General features: G+C 33.3%; 2 protein-coding genes and 1 pseudogene across 2 annotated transcripts; 1 reads left to right on the top strand and 2 right to left on the bottom strand.

Moving 5' to 3' along the window:
- Positions 1 to 6,548: 6,548 nt before the first annotated feature.
- LOC143594177 (putative 2' cyclic ADP-D-ribose synthase BdTIR) lies at positions 6,549 to 7,306 on the bottom strand (annotated as a pseudogene).
- Positions 7,307 to 11,430: 4,124 nt separating this feature from the next.
- On the top strand, positions 11,431 to 14,855 carry LOC143594186 (ultraviolet-B receptor UVR8-like). Its single transcript, XM_077073563.1, has 5 exons — positions 11,431 to 12,037; positions 12,898 to 13,110; positions 13,182 to 13,661; positions 14,210 to 14,317; positions 14,399 to 14,855. Exons 1-5 carry the CDS (start codon positions 11,729 to 11,731, stop codon positions 14,723 to 14,725), a joined length of 1,437 nt encoding a protein of 478 aa, XP_076929678.1. The 5' UTR covers positions 11,431 to 11,728; the 3' UTR covers positions 14,726 to 14,855.
- A 3,085-nt stretch (positions 14,856 to 17,940) lies between these two features.
- LOC143594176 (CBS domain-containing protein CBSX5-like) lies at positions 17,941 to 19,885 on the bottom strand. The gene is made up of 2 exons (XM_077073552.1): positions 19,552 to 19,885; positions 17,941 to 18,903 (listed from the first exon to the last, which is right to left on the bottom strand). Exons 1-2 carry the CDS (start codon positions 19,875 to 19,877, stop codon positions 18,054 to 18,056), a joined length of 1,176 nt encoding a protein of 391 aa, XP_076929667.1. The 5' UTR covers positions 19,878 to 19,885; the 3' UTR covers positions 17,941 to 18,053.
- Between the last annotated feature and the right edge of the window lie 1,420 nt (positions 19,886 to 21,305).

The following is a 21,305-nucleotide window of genomic DNA, read 5'->3' as shown; positions in this document are numbered from 1 at the left end:
GATTCTACGTATCATTCAAATTTTCAACATGCACTCATTTTATTTTAGACTTTAAACTTATTATAATATACATAAATAAGTGTATAAAATAAATGGATTAGTAGGTTATTATTGTTAAATCGATTTACTCGCTTGTCTCAAGTTTAGTAAAACTATCCAATTTTACTCATTATCTATTAGAACGTTAAAAATCCACATATGAGCCAAATAAAAATAATATTTAATAAAAACATGGCTTAAAAGTATTTAAAGCATAAGAAATATTTCTATAATAATATGTATTTTTAGACCACATCATCTACGAAGATCATCGGTGTCTTGACCGTGGCCAGATGACGACTAGGTTTGATGATAGGAGCTTCGACTGCAACGGCAGGAGCTAAAACTGAGTCGGCCGAAGCAACGACTTGGCGGCACAATGGCGGCATAATAATAAAAAGTAAATAAAAAATAATAACTACTTTTTTTTATGTGTAACGAGAAAAAAAATATTAAAAGAAATACAAACAAATATTAAATAAGAATTGCATATATTAGGAGGTTTGTGATTGTGATAGGACTTGAACGAAATGAGCACATGCAGGCAGCTCCAACTAATAAAGGATTCTACTCGTAATTGAACGAAAAAAAAAGTACGGCTGCAGCGGTGTTGGTTACTTTGGCCCGTAGGCGCGTAAATATGATATAGAACGGCAGCAAGAAAGCAATATATTATGTATGTACAAACGTCCCCGGGGCAGGACGAGAACGAGAAGAAGAAAAAGAAACAGGCCAGAACCTTAAGGCTTTGATACCATGTAGAATAATGAAAACCCCGTGAGGTGTAATGTATTATTGATCAACTATATATAGATGAGTACAATGAGATAAATACAAGGAAACATAATCAAATACAATCTCCTAATTATGATAACACTATCATACTAAAACTCTAATAATATTATCTAGAATATTCTCTAACATTAGAATGGTCTATTCGTTAACAATGAACATATATGAAGTTAATTTTTTTGAAAAATAACGATAAAATGGTCATTTATTAAATTATTTTTAATGAATATGATTATATATGATATTTTAACTGTTTTATAAAGGCATATATGATATTTTAGTTATTTTTTAAGTGTATATATGATATTTCAGTTTTGCTTGGATATATATATATATAGGAGATGGTTCATGCGAGAAGTGATATTCGAGCGAGAAGTACGAGAAGTGAATCTCAACCATTAATTACACAAATCAATGGTTCATGATACACAATGGCAGTTTTGTAAATAGTTTGAACATTTGCACTAATATTTTATGCTTAAAAGGGTACAACTGTCAAATATTATGCATCATACAGTAAGTAACGTATGGTAAATCCCTTCTTTCACTCCAAAACTGCTCAGCATAAATTCTCACGCGAAATCCATCCCAGCACATAAAATTAATACACAAAATCGACGAGTTGAAGGTCAGTTGATTCTGTTTGGGTGTCTATAAGAAGAAATCGTTCACCTATGTTGTGTATTGGTGTGGTTTGAAGCTTAATTGGGGGTTTTTCATATGCTATATTGACTAAACCCTAATAAAGAAATTAAAGGTATGTTGGATAATTTGTGGTGTTTTTTTCAATTAAAGTAGCATATAAACTAAATAATGCATATAATTTGATAATTTAGCTTAGTTCATCTCAGTGCCCTACACCTAGTAATAATATAAGGTTTCCATATCATACATCTAAATTGTGTTCATTGTGTTGTTAGTAATATATAAATAACTAGCTGGATGCTTCATTACTTAAAAAAAAGGAATGTTATGTAAGGTGAATGGTTGATGCTACTTTATCCATAGGATGTCAAGATTTAGTTCCTTTTCAAAATTTATGCATCTGGCTGTTTTGTTTTATGTTTTATTTTTTATTTTTTGGTAAAAATAGGTTTTTATTGTGCAGTTAATAATAAAAGAGGATTAGGCATAGGTGTATGTTTGTGAATCCATACAATAATTAACGATAAAGACATATTTACGTGCATACGTTGGTACGTACCTACATCCATACATGCGTACATCCCTTCGCGCGGACGTACCTACGTACCCACGTGTGTACGTCCCTACGAACATACAGACATGCATGAATACCTACATACGAACTGTCATGCGTGCATACGTACGTACATACGTAGGCATACACACCTACATACGAACATCATACGTACATACCTACATCCATAGGCATACCTACATACAAATAGTCACATGTGCTGACGTACCAACATACAACATCATACATACATACCTACATACGAATAGTCTTGTGTGCATACGTGCGTACATACGTAGGGATGTATAGAAATATGTGCCTACATACATTCATGAAGCGTATGGTGTACATACGTACCTACATACCTTTGTAGATGACAGTTGGTTTGTACTGGTTGCATGTGTAGGTGTTTTATATGTAGATTATTGTTATATATGTCGATTAAAGTTGCTTGTGTAGTTGTTTGTGTGGTATAATAATTTGTTGGTTGTGTATGATGCTTTTGTAACTACATGATGTTATGTATATGTGTTGTATGCTTGATATGTAGATTCCTAATATTTCTGATTTGTGTAGGAAAATATGTTCTTTGGTTTTTGTACTGTAAACATATGTATAATTTTATTTTTTTTTTGGTTTAGGTCATTTTATCTATGTATGGAACATTATGGATTGTGTATGTGTTTTCCTTAAGATATAGGTTATTATACATATAGATAAATAGCAAGAATTGGCGCCGTAGTAACTTTAAAATCATTATTTCAAATACTTTAGTGTAAGTGCTAGTTGTCTAGGCAGATAATATGTTATATGTGGTGGTGTGATGGTGCTTGTTGTAAATCATATGACCTATTTTTATCATGATCATCCCATTTGCTTATGTGTTCTTTTGTTTCGCCTAACCGGGCAGAATATTTTAAGTTCGTTTTCCGTTGTGGCACGTGACTAAGCCACACATCTTATTCCACTAACCTCTTTTTAATTTGTGGGTTTAGGTTTTAATTTTTTTTTCATGCGTTCTTTATCATAGCACCGTTTTCTTCAGTCGAATCTGTTTTTTGTTCTGTTTAATCCGTATGAGAAATCAAATTGTTTTAGGTTTTGTATTCATGAGTCTCTATATGTGTTGTTCTTTTTGTTAGGGTTCAATTTTGTTGTTTGAGACATTCTTGTGCTTAGTACTAGCTTTTTTTTTTTAAATTTGCAATAAATGTTTTGAGGTTGGCTGTTAATCTTAGTTCTTATTTTTGGTTAAGAGTGTGGTTGATGTTCACATGTTTGGTTGATGTATAGTCATTACTTTGGCACTTCTGCAAATTGATACTTTTTTGGTTTGATGTGTTTTTATTTCTGATCGGAGCATAGAGTTTTCGTGTCTTGGCAGAAAAAAAAATTATTATTAGATCTTATTTGTTGTTTTTAGTTATTGGATTGAACCTTATGTTACCTTAGATAATGTATACATTTTAATTGAGAAAGGAAATTTAGTTGAACATGTATCGTGTATTCTTTCAACTTATTTATTTTTTGACTTTTGCTTTAATTTTAATTAGATTTGGTATTTTTATCTTCGAAGCTGGATGTTTGCTTTTGAAAAGTTTCGGTTTTTAATTTGGTCAATTTATGTTGATACCCAGTTGAATTTCACTATCCGTGTACTTCTTTTGTTTGATTTGAGGTTTGTTGTGATATAACAAAAAACAGAATCTGCCCGACGCGATGTGTCGGGTTAAAAACTAGTTTAGGATTATAGTTGAAACAAAATAGTTTTTGTATAACTGGTATGCTGATATAGTTTATTTGGTGTTATTTAAAATATAGGTAAAATGATAAATACAATTGTGTATCATTGGTGTCGTTTGTGTAGGGTATTTTAGCAATTATGTTACAAAAGTTGTATGGTGAATTAATTTGTTTTGTTTTGTTTTGACTTAAAACAGATTTAAAGACATTTGGCCTTTGAAAGTATGCCAAAGCACAAAGGGGAGGCAAGTGGTTAGAAACACGATTTCACGCGTTGTTAAGGGTGATATAAATAAAAAGAAAATGAAAACATATGATATTATTTAGTTTTATTCCCATTATATTTAAATTATGTTTTGTGTTTAAGCTAAACTATCTAGTTAAAATTTGCAATGTATACTTTGTTTATATTTCTTATGTATGTGATGGATTCATAATGTTACTTCAAAGTTTATTTCTATGTACTGTTTTTTACTGCATCAAAATAATGCATTACTGGTAGCGTATGTTCTTTTCATGTAACAAATTTTCCCTGCATTGTAATAAATTATCCCTACACTACATCAAATTGTTCCTACACTGTAACAATTTGCAATACCCAATTACCCCTACACTTTATGTTCGACCATGTAGGGTATAATTTTTTTTATTAGTAAGACGTCCTAAAATTCAGTCATGTAATTTTCAATTAAATTACGTACTTCTGCATTTTATCCTAAATTCAATAATACCCAAATTATTCTTAATGGTTACATTACAAATTACTAATAGTGGTTACATTATTATGTAACCAATTAATTTTCAATCGGGTAATTTTCAATCGAATTGCATACTTTGACATTATTATCTCTGTTTTCTATTTTATTATATACAGTTAAACAATATGTAACCAATGAATTCAAGTAATATTGAAAAATACCACAGAATATGTTATGTCATAAATGTCAAATCTTTAGAAACAAGCAGTCCTCAAAACGAAAAAAAGGCATAAGCACACACAAATAAAAAACCCAAGCACAATTGAAAGTAACATACGTTTAAAAAGGTAAAACTATCTTTTCTTGCAGTTACAAGAGTAATGAGCATTTGTATACAGATTGCATGTGTGACACAACGTTTTTGATTTCTTGCTTCTCTTTGCAGCTTTTTCGCCAGACCAATCACACAACAACAAGTACCGAAACCTTCATATTGTATTCCTCTGGTCCAACAAATGTGATAATTTCTTGTTTAGAGTAACCAAGCAAATCCAGAATAACTTTTAACTTCCTATATGCTGCTTCATTCGGTATTCTGATATACTTTGTCATTGATCTTTCATAACTCCTACACAATGTAGAATAACTTATGTACGCTTCATCTTAGTTAGCATGATCAAAAGTCCTAGACATTATACACAATACACAGAAACACATACATAATTTACTAGATTAATACTTAAATCTGTAGAACAAACTGCACAACCAAATATTTATTCTCATGAATACATACACAAAATAACAGAACATATACTCGTTAAGAAAAAAAGAAATGATTCTTTTATATACAATTGTTATGTATAAGATAACATGTAAGCATAACATATGTTCTATATCCTACACGGATTACAATAACTAGTTACATAGTTTCTTACTTAATATGGTCAAAAGTCATAAAGAGCATGCACAATAACGAAAAAATCCTACACAACTGTGATTAATGCATTTATTTGTACGAAACACCCTACACAAAATGCCATTTGATCTCCTGAACAATACACATTAACTACACTAGTTAACAAAACATAACAGAAATGCATACACAACCTATATATATCCTGCACAACATAAAGAACTGCCTACAATATATAATCCACAGAAAAGTTCAACGATGTAAATACAACGTAAACTTGACAATGAAGAAAATACATAATAAAATACAATAACGGTTAATAGGCATCCCGCTTGAATCAACATGAAATTGAAGTTGTGACTATATAGAGTTGGGTAATAATAACATTACCGATATGAATCTTGATTTGAGTATTATCTGACTTGAAAAACTGAATAGAAATCAATGAGAAATTCAAAATAAATCAAATGGAAATCCCATATAAATATCAAATTAGGTAATGCAATAATACCCTAATTGTTATACGGGTGAACATAATCATCCTATTGGGCCAAAGATGAATGTGTACAAATGTGAAATTGATGTAAAGAAATTTTATTAAACCTGATTATGCAGAGATTGATTCGATGTATCATCCTGATTATAAAATTAGGGCATACTGAATTAGGCAAATCCGATATCGAATTAGGGTAGAATAAGATTAGGCATAATCAAATATCTTTGATTCAATACTAATCTTCTACCGGACAACAATTGTGGTGCTAGAAATTTGTGTTCATTTTTGGTTGACATCGTATAAACAGAATATAATTAACAAAGTAATAAAAAATAATTAAAACCTCCAATAATTAAGAGTTACCATATATAAATTTAGGTTAGATTACAAACATACTCTTATATATAATTTAAAGGAAAAATAAAAAGAAAAAATATGATTGGTCGTAATTATTTTTCGCACTTCTCGCACTATGAATTCTTCTGAAATGAACCTAATCCTATATATATATATAATGTTTGTAAGATTATATATGAAATTAATCCTTTTATATAAACATTTACAAAAACATGTAGAATATGCAATGAGCTTTTATTCAAACAATTCAAGACATGAAGGAATAGAGTTACAAGAAAACGAAAATATGTTCAACTAATTTACACTTCCAACCTTAAAAAGGGCATTATTGTCAATAGAAAAACAAAAAAATCGTCATAAGTAAGGTTGATATTAGTTCCCACAAGCAGGTTTTATTACACAATTTCAGCGGGCTGAGCAACATTCTTGTCTTTGTTGATCTCAGTCAAGCTTTCTTGAACCAACTCGGTTGCATATGTTACCACATCCGCCCAATTCCTGTAAATTTTGGTTAAGAGAGTGTCAAAACTTAAAACTTTCAAACAAAATAAAAACAAATAAATAAAGTGAATATATACACAAATATTTACCCTTTGGTAGTGTCGAATGTGAGTCTTACGGTTTGTTTAGCCTCTTCAATCGCTTTATTAAATCTTCTAATCTCTGACTGAGAATATAGTTTATTATCTGTGACACGAAGCTCAGAGGGCTTCACATCACAAAAAATAGGAATAACTTTTTTCCTCGTCTCCATCATTAAAGAAAGTTCGTGAAGACAAAAATAGGATTCACAATAACGGGGTGAAAAGACCGCCACACCAATCTTGCACCCAATTATTGCATTATCAATATGCTCAAAAAGTTTATCACCCGGCTTCATGTTCTTGTTGTCAAGAAACGACGGGATTTTTGACAACACGAGTTGGTGGTAGAGCAAAGAGGCAATTGATCTTTTGGTATCGATCCCACGATGGTTTATGAAAACATCACACGCGGGTTGAACCGCTCGTTTGGGCCTTTTGCAATGCTATTTGGCGTTTGATGGTGTTTAACATGGCTGCACGTTGCATGGTTTCTTTTTAGGAAAGTGAAAGCAGTTAAATCTTAAAAGTTTTTGTTTTAGCTTAGGTTGTAGTTTAAGGTTGTGTTAAAGGTTTTTATTTATAGATGATGGAACTGAATGAGAATGTCTTGTTTTGGAATTATTAGAATAGAAGTAAACATGCATGACCTAAATAGTAAAAAAGGTGCAACTTACAATTATATTATAACATATATGTTGTGAATGGACCGATTCAAAGATGCAACACTTAATACCCTCTAAACTTAATTGTTGGGAGAACTTAAATATACGACTTACTTTTCATATATTTTATATAAAAAACTGAGTATTAGATATCAAATAACGTAAAAAGAACTTTTTCCAGTCACTTTAACAATGCTTAGGTTCGTCATTGGTTAAACTAATCAAGACACGTTTCAAAGAATTACGCACCAACAATGTAATAATATATGGTCGAAAACTTGTATCTATTTATAAGTACGGTTTTTATATTAATATATATGTATATATTTTTTAAAATATTTAATTTAGTTATTTGATAAAAGAAAAGGTTTGAAGCAATCAAAAGGCATAAGAATATATTGACAGTAGACAAAGCGACAAAGGACTCTTTGAATGTTTTTTCAGCCATGGGAATTTCCAAAGACCCTTCAAATACGTTTTTCAACCATTTTGTGTTCATATACGATGGTAAAACGTTTGTCAATATTAGATTACTATAACGTAGGTACAATATCATATGACATTTAAAACTGAAAAGGTGATTAATCAGTTAACACAATAAATAAATATTTACGAATACGGGCTAGCAAGACACAAGGCACCGGAAACACCAACGTTACAAACATTGAAAAGAAATTAGAAATTAAACATATACCAATCTAGCTAGCCCTGCTAAAGACTCCACATTACCTCGATACTTAACCCAAATGACAAAGATACATAAAAGGAGAGACTTGAACCGGTTAATTATATTTGTCACTTGGTGAATTTATCAAGATTCAGGAATGAAACAGTTCATAATAATAATGGACACAACAAGCCTGCGTTATTTGATCATAATATAAACTTAAAAATATGTAACTTTATAAATTCAGCTCATTAAACCCATTTACAACATTTACTATAAACCCGTTTAACACTTAGTAAGCTAACTTTATTGAATGACTTGATTTGTCTCATTGTCTCAATGTCATTGTCTATAATCAAGAACAAACCCGGAAAAGTACCATACCATTCTACTAGCTTGGTGCCTCTTTGACTTGTATCCGTATGAATCTTCTTTGTACCTCTAGTCACATTTGTTCTTAGTATGCAGCTATTTCAATATTCTTTTTAGCTCATCAAATTTGTCCTTACTAATGAGACTTTTATACACATTTCTTTTTCGAAAGAATATTTTGAGGTGAAATGTCATGGGTTGAAATGAGGGACTCTCACTAATACGGATCATACTCGAAAACTAGAAATTCGGATCCATCCGAATTCAAATTCTATTCTTGAATTTAATGTATCATGACACATGTTAACGGGAGAGGTGGTAAATGACTGAATGTAAATAACTTGCTTCCCTATAACGCGTATTGTATTGTCGATGTCACGATGTGTGTTCGTTTTCCACTTTATGGGTCTCACCGTGTGTTGCTTAGCAATTTATGGAGATGGTAGACTTAACTTGTCTAGCCTATAGGGTTTATAAAAAGTGGTATTAAAAAGAGAGGACTTTAAGGGCCAAAAAGTAAGAAAACTGAAAAAGATAGATTTATTTATATCACACGACATTGAGTGTTAGGTAGCCTCACAATAACAAATCATATTAAATGCCATAGGCCAGCGATTAATGATCCTGAAACGGGTTTAAACTAAACGGGTCATATGTCAAGTTAAGCCGGTTGGTCCATTGGTTTGGGATTTGAGGTGACACTTGTTTTTCAAATTTTTATTTTTGTATTTTATTTTTATATTTTTATTTTAATAGTTATATTTTTATCACTCAAGAGAAAGAAAACTCGATGAAATATTTCGAAGCTAAATGAAAGGTCATTTAAATGCATATTTTCACACTCTAATGTCATGACGGTACTTAAACCATTATGGTTAGTTGTGTTTAAAGTTTTTTACTTGTCATACGATACAAACTTTCAAGTTTCATCACCACCACCTTCCTTTATCATTCCTTGGCTTTAAAGGATGTGAGATATATAAAACTTAGGGTCTTCGTAGACAAAACATAACGACGAGAATCAGAGACGCACACATCACATGCACGATAAAAATATTTGTGTAGTCTTCATTTATTATAGGTTTCTATCATTATTAATATTATCAATATATGAATTATGTTTACATATACAAGTAATTCTTTAAAATAAACTAGTTTACCAAGTCAAACCGTGTATTACTAAACCGGATTTATAAAAATTTATATTACTTCTTGTTTTTATTTAAATTACTAGTATTTATTAATACTGTTTCAAACTTGAAAACAAAATAAAAAACTAAAAACATATCTAAGCACTTAAGAGTTAAGATACAATACATTTTGCAGTCCATGTATGAAGATTTAAATACTGCTCGTTCTACTCCTAAACTGCTTTTAAATTTTAAACTATGGCCTGCTTTCCAAATGGCAAGAGTATTTGCCGTCCAACCTTGGTCTCAAATCTTCTAACCAATCAAACATATTTAGGACACAAAATTGGAAATATAAACTATTTATTCATTTTATTATTAATATGTGCCTTGGCAATATTTTCCTCTTCCTATTTATTGTCTATGTTGATTTTATTATTAAAGCAATTTCTCGACCTCTAAGTAATTTCTCCAGCCTCATTGTCCCCCATCTATAACTGTAGAATAGATATATAAGACCAACCGTAGTGATAGTGTGTGAGTGTGCGTATGTGTGTGTGTTGAGGGGGGGGGGGGGTTGCCAAAGGGTGATGTGCCTCTCTTGGCGTTATACTATTAGCGATGGCAAGGAAAGAAATGAGGGTTTGGCTACTTTCATCCAATCAAATTCTTTCTTTCACGTTATAAAATTTTAAATCAGTTAAAAAAAGATATAAAAAATGTGTTCCTAGATCTACGTGACAGTTATGGCGGGACTCTTTTCACCTTTTTAGTTACTTCACTAAACGTAGATGTTGAAACATCGTCCCTCACCTTTGGTAGCACCCTTCGGGATGACATCCTTGGCGTTAAAGCAGTATTTAAGTAAACACAGTTAAAATACTTAAACGTATTTTCTATATCAGGGGCAAGACGTCTTTATCACAAGATAGTTACTCTCAACATAATGAGATCGATTCAAAGAAAGTAACACGTACCAACATTATTTACGAATAACAATTAATCATGTCTGGGTTACTGGGTATAACCAGTGGCGGGGTCTTGAACAAATAATGTGGACTAGTTGAACTATCTTGAACAAATAATTCAGATTAGTCGGACTCAATACATATAATTTTTTTCCTCAAAAAATTACACTAATAAGCGAAAAAGTTAAAGAGCAATGAAGAGAAGTAGAGAACCACCCTCGGATATAACCATTATAAACTCTCTCCTCAAACCAATTCACGCTCTCTTCTCTTTTTGCCGATTCTCACGTCAAATGTTGATATACTTAAAACTCTCTTCTTAGGCTATGCGTAGTGGAGGACTACAAATTGGGGCGAATTGCGACATGTGACGTCCAGTCAGTAAGAGATGAGAATTTGTTTTTGGAGTGTAATGATGTTGTAGCCTGTATATATACACACATATATCTCTCTCACACAATCAATTATAATAATAATAATATAAATCACAAGAGAAGCAGTGAGAAAAACTTGACACCCCCCCGCCTTTTATCACTCTAAAATCGCCTGGGGGACGGTGTTCTCCCCAAAATCACCCCAGCTGCCCATCACATATCGCCCATTACACTTAGCCTTATGCCGAGACTATTCGGATACCAATAATCGCATATTGTATTCAGCTCGCCAGTAGAACTCTATGAACAAGATAAAAGTTGGTGCCAATCTGACACCCATTTCCACATTCATTAACACATCAGCCCAATAAAAACACTCCACGTGGAGACGACAGAGTGTTTAAGTTAACACCACCGAGCCCACGAAACCGGCCACCGATGCTCTCTCTACTTTTGTCAATAATAAGTCTAGAGAGAGAAACAAAACACAACACTGAGTAATTGTCGCCATTAATAACTCAAACTCCACTCCCATTTCTTCATTTTCAATTTTGTAATTTTCCTCATGCCCTAATAATAATATTAATCAATCGAACTCCTAATTCGAATTCCAGTTTCTGATGTTTAGTTTCATTCTCGATCACCAATCACCCATCAATTTCTACCGTCTCAATTTCATCAAATTCCGTTACAAATTCTAACCTTTTTATTTTATTTTTTATTCAAATTGACCAAATGGGTGATCGATTAACACCAACCACACTCGAAGACTTACCTTCACATCTGATTCTTGAAATTTTAACATCTGGGTCTAGGTTATCCGGGTCGGATCTTGTTTCTTTGGAGCTGACGAACTCGGGTTTTAGAGATAGTGTTGAGTTTGCGGCGTTTGAGCTGTGTAAGACGCACTGTGTGTATGGTTGCTTGAGTTACAAGGCACGGGATGAGTTGGCGGATCGGTGTGGCAGGAATTGGAAGAGGGTTTTGAGGTTCTTGCAGTCGGTGTATCAGTCTTCGGATGTCGTTCGAACCACTTCAGGCAATGTATGGTTTTATTCATTGTTGTTATTATTATAAGGGTGTTTTCGGGTTGTAATTTCCGGTCTCTTGGGTCGGTTTACCTGAAGCTAATATCTCACGGGGTTATTGGGTTCGGGTTTTATCGGGTCGGATTAATCAGGTTTCAAGTATTTGACATAGAAAAGTAGAAGAATAAATGAATAATAATCAGGGGTGTTTTTCAGGTTGTACTTTCGGGTTTTGGGTTTATCGGGCCGGTTTCTTGGGGTTTGAGAAGCTTATTGCTAGAATTGAAACTGAAAGTCTGAACTTTCGGGTTTTTTGGGTTGGTTTCTTCGGGTTTGGGAATATTATTGCTAGAATTGAAACCGTACCCTGATCTCTCACGGGTTTTATTGGATTGAGTTAATCAGTTTTCGAGTATTTGACATTGAAAATAAAAGAATAATGATTAAAAAGTAAATATTTGACTGAGTATTGAGAACAAAGACGGATACGATCAAACGAAAACCGATCGAATAAAACCTATAGAATCAGGGGTGTTTTTCGGGTAGGTTTTTTTGGTTTTGAGAATTTTATTGCTAGAATTGAATCTTTCACGGGTTTTTTGGGTTGGGGTTTTATCGGGTTGGGTTAATCAGGTTTCGAGTATTTGACACAGAAAACTAAAGGATCAATGATTAAAAAGTAAATATTTGACCAAGTATTGAGAACAAAGATGGATACAATTGAACCGAATTAGAACAGTTCCAGTTCCGGTTCCATGGTACTTTTGGGTTAACAGTTTCTCGGGTCGGGTTGCAGGATGCGGATAAAAGTGACAGGCCTAGTTATTATAATCTCAATTTTGATGCATTAAACTGATAGTTTGTTGTTTAATTTAGAATATGCAAATTAGAAGTGGAAGGTATCACACATTATTGATTAAAGATTCAACTGTATACTCATGTGGTTCAAGTATATGTGGTGTTCTTGGTCACGGTCCCGAAACAACACAATGTGTAACGTTTACACCTATTAAATTCCCACTTGCCGCTCACGTGACACACGTTTCAGCCTCACATAATCACGCCGCCTTTGTCACACAATCGGGAGAGGTTTGAAAATTTTTACATTAAATATTGAAATGAAGATGAAATGTAGTAATAATTATTATTAATGTTTGTAGGTTTTCACATGTGGCGATAATTCGTCTTATTGTTGTGGGCATAGTGATACAAACAGGCCAATATTCAAGCCTCGGCTCGTTGAATCGTTAAAGGAAATCCCGTGCCAACAGGTGGCTACAGGGGTTAGTTTCACTATGTTTTTAACAAATGATGGTCAGGTTTACACGTGTGGGACGAGTGGGCACGGTCAGCTCGGTCATGGTGACACGTTGGACCGACCGACACCGAAGCTTGTGGAGTCGCTTGTGAGCGTCGGCCCGGTGGTTCAGATTGCTGCTGGTCCGAGTTACGCGCTTGCGGTCACTAGTGATGGAACCGTTTATTCGTTTGGGTCTGGAACTAACTTCTGTCTTGGTCATGGTGAGCAGCATACTGAACTTAACCCGAGACCGGTGCAGTGGTTTAGGAGAAAAGGGATCCATGTGGTTCGTGTGTCGGCTGGTGATGAACACGTGGTTGCACTTGATTCTAATGGTTATGTAAGTCAATATTTTAAACTTTAAATTAGGGGTTTGAGTTTCCGACATGACACGAACCTAACACGAAATTCGCAAGTTTGGGTTTGCTTTTAACGGGTTTGGGTCAGACTCTACGAACCCGTTTAGCTAAAAGGATCTTGTTTGTGTTAGCCTGACAGGTTCGCGGGTTGACCAGTTTAACCCATTTATTATTATTAATTTGTTTAAAATGTGTTTTATGTCAAAAATTAAATTTGTTGGTTATTTTATGGCAAATTTGAAAAGAGAAATAGACACAAGATTTTATAATTAAAGTGTAGTTGTTTTATATACACTTGTATATTTTGTTGTAAGAATGTAAATGAAAAGCATTACTACGCGAAAATAATAAAAAGTCAAAAACTTTGGATCAAATGAGCCGTGTTCGTGTCAATCTGCGAATATTCATTTCGTGTTCGGGATCACTTATTTGACACAACTTTTGGGTCCGTCTCGTGTTCGGACCTTTTTGTAATCCACAAATTATAATCTTTTAGTCTTGAATATACCGTTTTATGTATCAAATTCAGGTTTACACATGGGGAAAAGGGTATTGTGGTGCACTTGGTCACGGTGACGAGATTGATAAAACGACGCCCGAGCTACTTACGAGCCTCAAAACTCACCTTGCTGTTCAGGTTCATATTATTTATCAGAACACTTGTGTTTATAATTTTTATTGAATACTAATTACATTTTTGTGAACTTATGATTTGTAGGTGTGCGCAAGCAAGCGAAAGACATTTGTGTTGACGGATAATGGATACTTATACGGGTTCGGATGGATGGGGTTCGGGAGTCTAGGGTTTCCCGATAGAGGTCCGTCTGATAAAATTTTGAAACCGAGAATGCTTTACACTCTGAAAGGTCATCATATATCTCAAGTAAGCACGGGTTTATATCACTCGGTTGTGGTTACAAACCAAGGCCGGATATTTGGATTTGGAGATAACGAACGAGCACAACTTGGGCATGATATGTTGAGATCTTGTCTTAACCCGACTGAGACCTCGGTTGAAGAAGCAAGTGAATTTGGTGTTTGTTAGGAGATAGTATTGATGGCTTTGTTTGTTGGATGTTGTTGAAATAATAAAATGGCTAGGATTGTTTGTGTATTTGAGGCTGTAGTTATATTGGTTTGTTTTAAAATTGTTTGAAATGAAATGTCTATTGGTGATTTACATCAATGAGAATATAAACTCTTGTTGACTTAATATAGACATTGGTGATTTACATCAATGAGAATATAAGCTCTTGTTGACTTAATACATATATGTAGTTTTGTTATTGATGCATATCTTTACTGTAAGTTTTTAAGTAATTTACAAGTTAGAATGCATGTGGTACATGCATACAAGGGGGTAAGGTAGTCTTTTCAACATAATTAACCCACGTTCATTTAGTTTTAACAAATATAATTACAATTATGGTACCTCAACTTTACTCAAATTTTGTAATTCAAGAACTACTTACAACTTTGACCCTTCATGTTTACCCATTTTTAACTCAACTTTATACTTTTTTATTTTAATCTAATATGTTTTACAAAAATATGATTTAAAAAAATCTGAGCATACCTATTTAAACGGACTTATTTTTGTCTACGTTTCAATATAATTTTTTTTCAAATCAGATGAACGGTTTGAAATGTACAAGTTATTAACTGCATAAATATATGCATGAATGTACAAATTTTTTAACATAAATGGTTACAATTTCATCTCATTAGTTACATATCTAACCCTTTATCTATTTGATAACAAATATAAATAAACTTGTTACAATTAAAAAAGTTCACTCATTAAATATTATACTATTTGATGTACAACTTTGACCCCTCGTGTATATTCAAATTACTCAACTTTATTCTTTTTTTTTTATATTCATTTTATATGTTTTACAAAAATATAATTAATAATACTCAAGTTATATAAATATCAAAATAATCAAGACAATCTCGACTTTAAGATTTCAGCTTTAGTTTAGAGCAGAGCTGAGCTGAGTCGGCTTGATGTAAAGTTCAAGTCAAGCTAGACTTGACTCGCTAACAACCTTAACTTAAAATGTTATTCCCGCTACATCGTGCGGGCACTCGACTAGTATGTAATTATTTGTAATTCTATTAATATGAAAAAAGCGAGGCTTGTTCGACTGTGCTAAGCCTACCAGAAAGGCGAAGAGGTCTATTTGGCGACCGATTGGGAGCGCTACTAGGGTGTCAAGAACATGAAATCCAAACATTTATTCCCAAGTCAAGATGTTTAATACCCAAGAAACTTATGAACATTACATAATCATCCAAATGATAATATCACAGATGATTTCATCATGAAACAAAGATGAAATTCTAACAAACGAAGACAAAGAGATAGAACAAGACATCTACAGACCAAGTCACAAACTCTACTTTGTAATTAGTAGAAGAGACAACACCGATTTGAGATGTTGAAGCAGTGCACGAAAGAATAACACGTGTTCGAGATAAATCTAAGCGAGTGGTGTGGAGACGTCATATTACCGGGTTCCATACCCTACCCGAAACCGGTGACACCAGGTATGGTGTTTCAAGCCAATAACTAGACCTGAAACCGAACCGGTATGGTCAATACCCGATTTTCAATACCCAGCCATATCCGAACCTCGTTAGATATTAGAAAAACCCGATTAGTGCATTTATACGCGTGATAGACCCTTTATAAACCCATCTAATCTGGCCCAGTAAAGTATCCAAGCCCACAACAGTTAACAACAAAACAGGCAACACCAGCCCAACATGAAAAAATAAGACACAATTAGAAAGTATTTATATATAGTATGACAATATGAATTAATACTGAATTGAACCTAGCATATATTTAACTATTTCAACATAATAACATGTAAAGTAACACAAATGTTTTTAAGCTATCTTGGAGATCTAATTACTATTGTTTACCCAACAACGTAAATACGATTAATAATACTACTGTTACCTTATGATATTATACCTATTAAATTATTATTAAGTATCCATAAAAGTTTGTGTTATTTTAGGCGCTTAATTTGATGTGTGAATAGGCATGTGGACTGGCAGGTGACTTACTAGCTACACTCTCCACGTAATTATGTCTTTAATGACACACGTAGTATGAACAAGGTGAAATGCCACGTAATGTTTTGTACGTATGTCGTATGAAGTAAAACCACGTGAAAGCCTTTAACGAAGACACATTTGCACGAGGCATTGGACATGTTTTTTTCTCAACCAACATGACAGATGTGGTGATGAGCTACTTATTTATTTCTTTAACAAATGATTAATAGTAATGTTAATGATAATAATGGTACCTTGGTAAGAATAATAAAAATAAATCATACTTTATAAGTTATAAAATGATAATTCATGTTTTAAATTTTAAAAAAATATGTGTCACACATGTTTAACCAGCTATCATATTATTTTGTCTGTTTTCTATTTCACAGGAACAGAAAGAACATGCTATTTTTTTCTATCAACCTCAATAGTAAATTATATAAATTATATATACTTTTATAACCATTGTTGAAGTAACTTAAAATAATACTTGCTTCATCATGCTTTTATGTTTTTATTTATGATTTTGATGCCATCATCAAACTTGCACGCTTTTTATAAGATATGATTAAATTTTCACACTTTTTCTAAAAAAATTTATAAAAATTTCACATCTTATCATAAGATCTGTTATTTATTCTCTACTTTTTATTAAATTGTTTCGCTCTATCAACATCATCATCACATTTAACAAAAGTCCGGGCTTATTTAAAAATATATTTAGTTCTCATTATGTTTTCAAATGAGAGAACTTGAACACGTATACATTCACGGACAGCAGAAAATATTAGATTAATCATAAGTTCATATCATGGTATGATATGATATAAAGTGACTACACTCACATTTTTTAAAATAAGCCGTTCATTCACTACCCAAAATAGAGGTATTCATCACTAGAACAGAAATTGAAAAACTCCAAACTCGATACAAACCAAATTCGAACCGTCAATCGAGTTGATGATTTCGATTCAGATTTCAAATTTGTAGTTTTCGATTTGTTTAAAAAAATCCATTTATAATGAAACAAATTTTAACTATTAATGTCTATGTTGGACATAAAGTAATTTCACAAGCAACTTTTTATATCAAATTACATTTTAGGAAATATTCGTAACAAATTTTGTCTTTATTAATAATTATAAGCAATGCCCAAAAAACCACGAAATAAAATAAAATTTGTGAAATAAAATTTTCTTTTTATTTATACTTATTAAATAAAATAGAACAAGTAAACAACCTAAATAGTTCATATTTACGTAATTTACCCTTCATCTTTCTCTATAGGTCATTTTCATCACCTAGTAAATCATGCTCTCCAAATGTTCTTGAAAAACTTTCAACATACTTGAAAACTTCACAATTCCAACCACACTACAATCCTCTTCAATCACCCACACATAACTCACTCGCATCGCGATCGCCTGAATCATCACCGCCACCAACGAGCTTCCAGGATGGCACACGATCGCCTCAGACCTCCTCATTATCCTCGCAGAGTAGCTGTCTGACCGTTTGTACCGCCCAGACCGGGCAGTACTAGGCGAAAGAACATTTTCTTCATCAGAAGAAGAGCTGGAATTACAGTACGGAATCCCAGACGAGTAAGTCAAAAACTCGTCCAGCATTCCGTATAGATTCCTCTCTCTTAACCTGGATTCCACTATCCTAGTAATATCCTCTGGAGGTCCCCCACAGTCTATGTACGCCAGGAGATCGCCAGAGGATAACGTTGTGATTGCAGCCGCGACCATTTCGTCGCAATAGTTCAAAGTGAACGGCGAGATTTCGCCGATCAAAACCCCGTCGTCGTCGATGACTGCGACGGATGTTTGGACGGCGAGAGAGGTTGAAATGGCGTTGAGCGCTTTTGACGCCGGAGAGTGGTAATTTACTGTGAGAATATCCGTCGTGATGATTCCGAGTGACTCGACTGAATATGCGGAGGTCGGAGAGAATAATCCGATTGAACTTAGAAGAAACCTCATCACATCTTCTTGGGTCAACCAGCAGAATTCACGGCCGCCAGAGTGAGTCGTCGGAGCTATTGACGGTAGCTGCCGGAGCTGTTTTCTTTTGAAAGTTGTGTTCTTTATTGGCACCACAAGATTCTGAGCTCCATTGATGATAAAATCAATAACTTCAAGCAAACTGAAAAAAAAAAGTAATAAAAAGTTGAATCAAAACATAAAAATAAAATAAAATTTGAACATGCACATTATCAAATAAAATAAAATTTGAAAAAAAAAAGTAATAAAAAGTTGAATCAAATAATGGTCGTCCGGGTCTGGATAGAAACTGGACGGCCGCTTTAACAAAAGTTTTCAAAATTTGACGGTCAATGGTCATATTGTCGTCCTGATATTAGCCAGACGACTGTTTTTACCAACATTTTTCAAAATTTGACCCCCTATATACAAAAAAAATCCATTTGCATATTGTTAAATGACTGTTTTGACCAATATTTTTCAAAGTTTGACGTATGTAGTCGGAATCTCCATTTGCATATTGTTCAAACAACTGTTTGAGTAATATTTTCCAAAGTTTGACCCCTCTAGTCAGAATGCCTATTTGCATATTGTTCAAACAACAGTTTTGACCAATATTTTTCAAAATTTGACCCATGTAATCAGAATGCCCATTTACATATTGTTCAAACAGCTATTCCGACTAATATATTTCAAAGTTTGCTTTTTGTTCACTAAAAAATCCAGAAAACAAGTAATGGAGAACCCAATTATAGTGGCTAAGCAAAATCCAGAAAACAAGTAATGAACAATTTAACAAATATGTAGCAACCTGTACGAGGGTTCCACATGCTGAACAACCTCGGCCGGGACACGCGACAACAAGACAGAAACAGGCGCTTTAAGCGCGTTGGAAGGTGATAATATGTTGTCTTGTTTGCATAGGTAACAAATAATATCAACCATGCAGAGTTTACCAACGCAACGGCAAACATCGGTCGTGGAGTGGTCGCAAGTCCAGATGCTGATGTGGGTGTCGCTGGAGGATTTAAGGGCGGTTAAGGCGTGGTGGATGGTGGCGGAGATAGGTAAGGAGGTGAGTGGTGGCTTGCCGAGGCAAAGATCGGATACTTCATGTGCTAATAAGCGATTTGCCATACACTGGTTTTAGTGACGAATATGCGACGATGTGGGTGTGAAATAGAGAGTGTGTTGATGTGGCGTGATGTATTTATAAGCACTAGTAAATCATGAAATGTATTTTTTTTTATAATAAAGATAAAATGTAAATGATGTTGTTTGTACAAATCATGTGCTTCACTATTTGTCTCTATAGATATGGAAAAATCATGTGTTTGTTGGAAGTGGCCTGAAAAAATTTCGAATAAATAAAAATCATGTGTTTGTTCATTGTGTTGAGTTGGCGTGTTGATGGGCTGATCGGTTTTGAGTTGGTGTGGGTTATCGTGTTGAGATATTTTAACCCTAACCCAACTCATATATTTATTCGTGTCGTTTCGCGTCGGTCCAATTAATTTCATGTCGTGTTTCGGGTTAACCTATTTTACGTTCATATACGAAAATGAGTAAACAACTAATTACTCTTATTCATATAAAACATGTTCAGAAATTGTGATAGATTTAATTGTTTTTTTTTTGTATTTATCACTCATTTCTCAATTAACAGTGATAGATTTAATGGTTTTTTTCCTTTTTTTTTTGTACTTATCACTCATTTCTCAATTAACAAACTTAGATTCACATATTTAGTATAAGATAAGAACAAATGAATGAAAATAATTAAAGAATAGACGTTATAACTAACAAAATAAAACCGTTAGAAGTAAAATTTAGCAAAAAGTAGTTTAAAAAGAAATTAGTTTTACTTTTAAAGTTAATTGATAAATGAAAAAATAATAATCTAATTACTTAACTTGTAAAATTTAAAACTTCTTATACCTAAAATCAAAATAATAATTTTCTAAAACTCTTAAATGAGATAACAGGTCAACCCACTTTTTAACAAGTCGGTTCGAGTTGACCCGTTTTTTAAACAGGCTGGGTTCGGTTTGACCTTTTAAAAAAACGGGTCGTGTCAGTTAACCCAAAACCCATATTTTTTTATGTCAGGTTCAGGTTGTATCATGAATTGACACCCCTATCAAAAGTTGAGTCATTCGAAATTCTAACCCTAAATATTCAAAATTTCCAATAAATGTTGAAGCGAGATCAACGCTAGAGTGAACTTCGTGGGTAGCAAAACCAGTGAGACAAACACACAAGTACGAGGGACATAGCGTGATTAAATCTAGTGATTTTACATTTATGTAGCACATTAGAAAGATATTAACAGGAATATGATCAACTAGTTTTGTTTTTCCTGCTAAATACAATTTCATCATTGCGTTCATCTGGTCTTACATGAAGCAAGATCAACGACTAGAGAGCATTTCTCACACTTCACACGCTTTTTGAACTGCCTATAAGAATCGGCACACACACACACCACATTGATTTCAAAACTTATACACTAAGAGTTGCAATAACTTTATAATAGTATTGTAGTAATCCCTAGTCACTAGTCGG

The sequence above is a fragment of the Bidens hawaiensis genome, unplaced genomic scaffold, assembly GCF_021521415.1.
Source record: "Bidens hawaiensis isolate Kalapana, Puna unplaced genomic scaffold, B.hawaiensis_p1.1 tig00043249_1, whole genome shotgun sequence".
Taxonomy (NCBI): domain Eukaryota; kingdom Viridiplantae; phylum Streptophyta; class Magnoliopsida; order Asterales; family Asteraceae; genus Bidens; species Bidens hawaiensis.
Note: the sequence above shows the minus strand (reverse complement) of the source record. Positions and strands in the feature narration are given on the sequence as shown.

Excerpts from the sequence above, each read along its gene's own strand:
- LOC143594186 (XM_077073563.1), top strand. The coding sequence starts at position 11,729 with ATGGGTGATCGATTAACACCAACCACACTCGAAGACTTACCTTCACAT. Across the intron at positions 13,662-14,209 it reads CACTTGATTCTAATGGTTAT|GTTTACACATGGGGAAAAGG; the intron begins GTAAGTCAATAT and ends TATCAAATTCAG. Across the intron at positions 14,318-14,398 it reads AAACTCACCTTGCTGTTCAG|GTGTGCGCAAGCAAGCGAAA; the intron begins GTTCATATTATT and ends TATGATTTGTAG.
- LOC143594176 (XM_077073552.1), bottom strand. The coding sequence starts at position 19,877 with ATGGCAAATCGCTTATTAGCACATGAAGTATCCGATCTTTGCCTCGGC. Across the intron at positions 18,904-19,551 it reads CATGTGGAACCCTCGTACAG|TTTGCTTGAAGTTATTGATT; the intron begins GTTGCTACATAT and ends TTTTTTTTTCAG.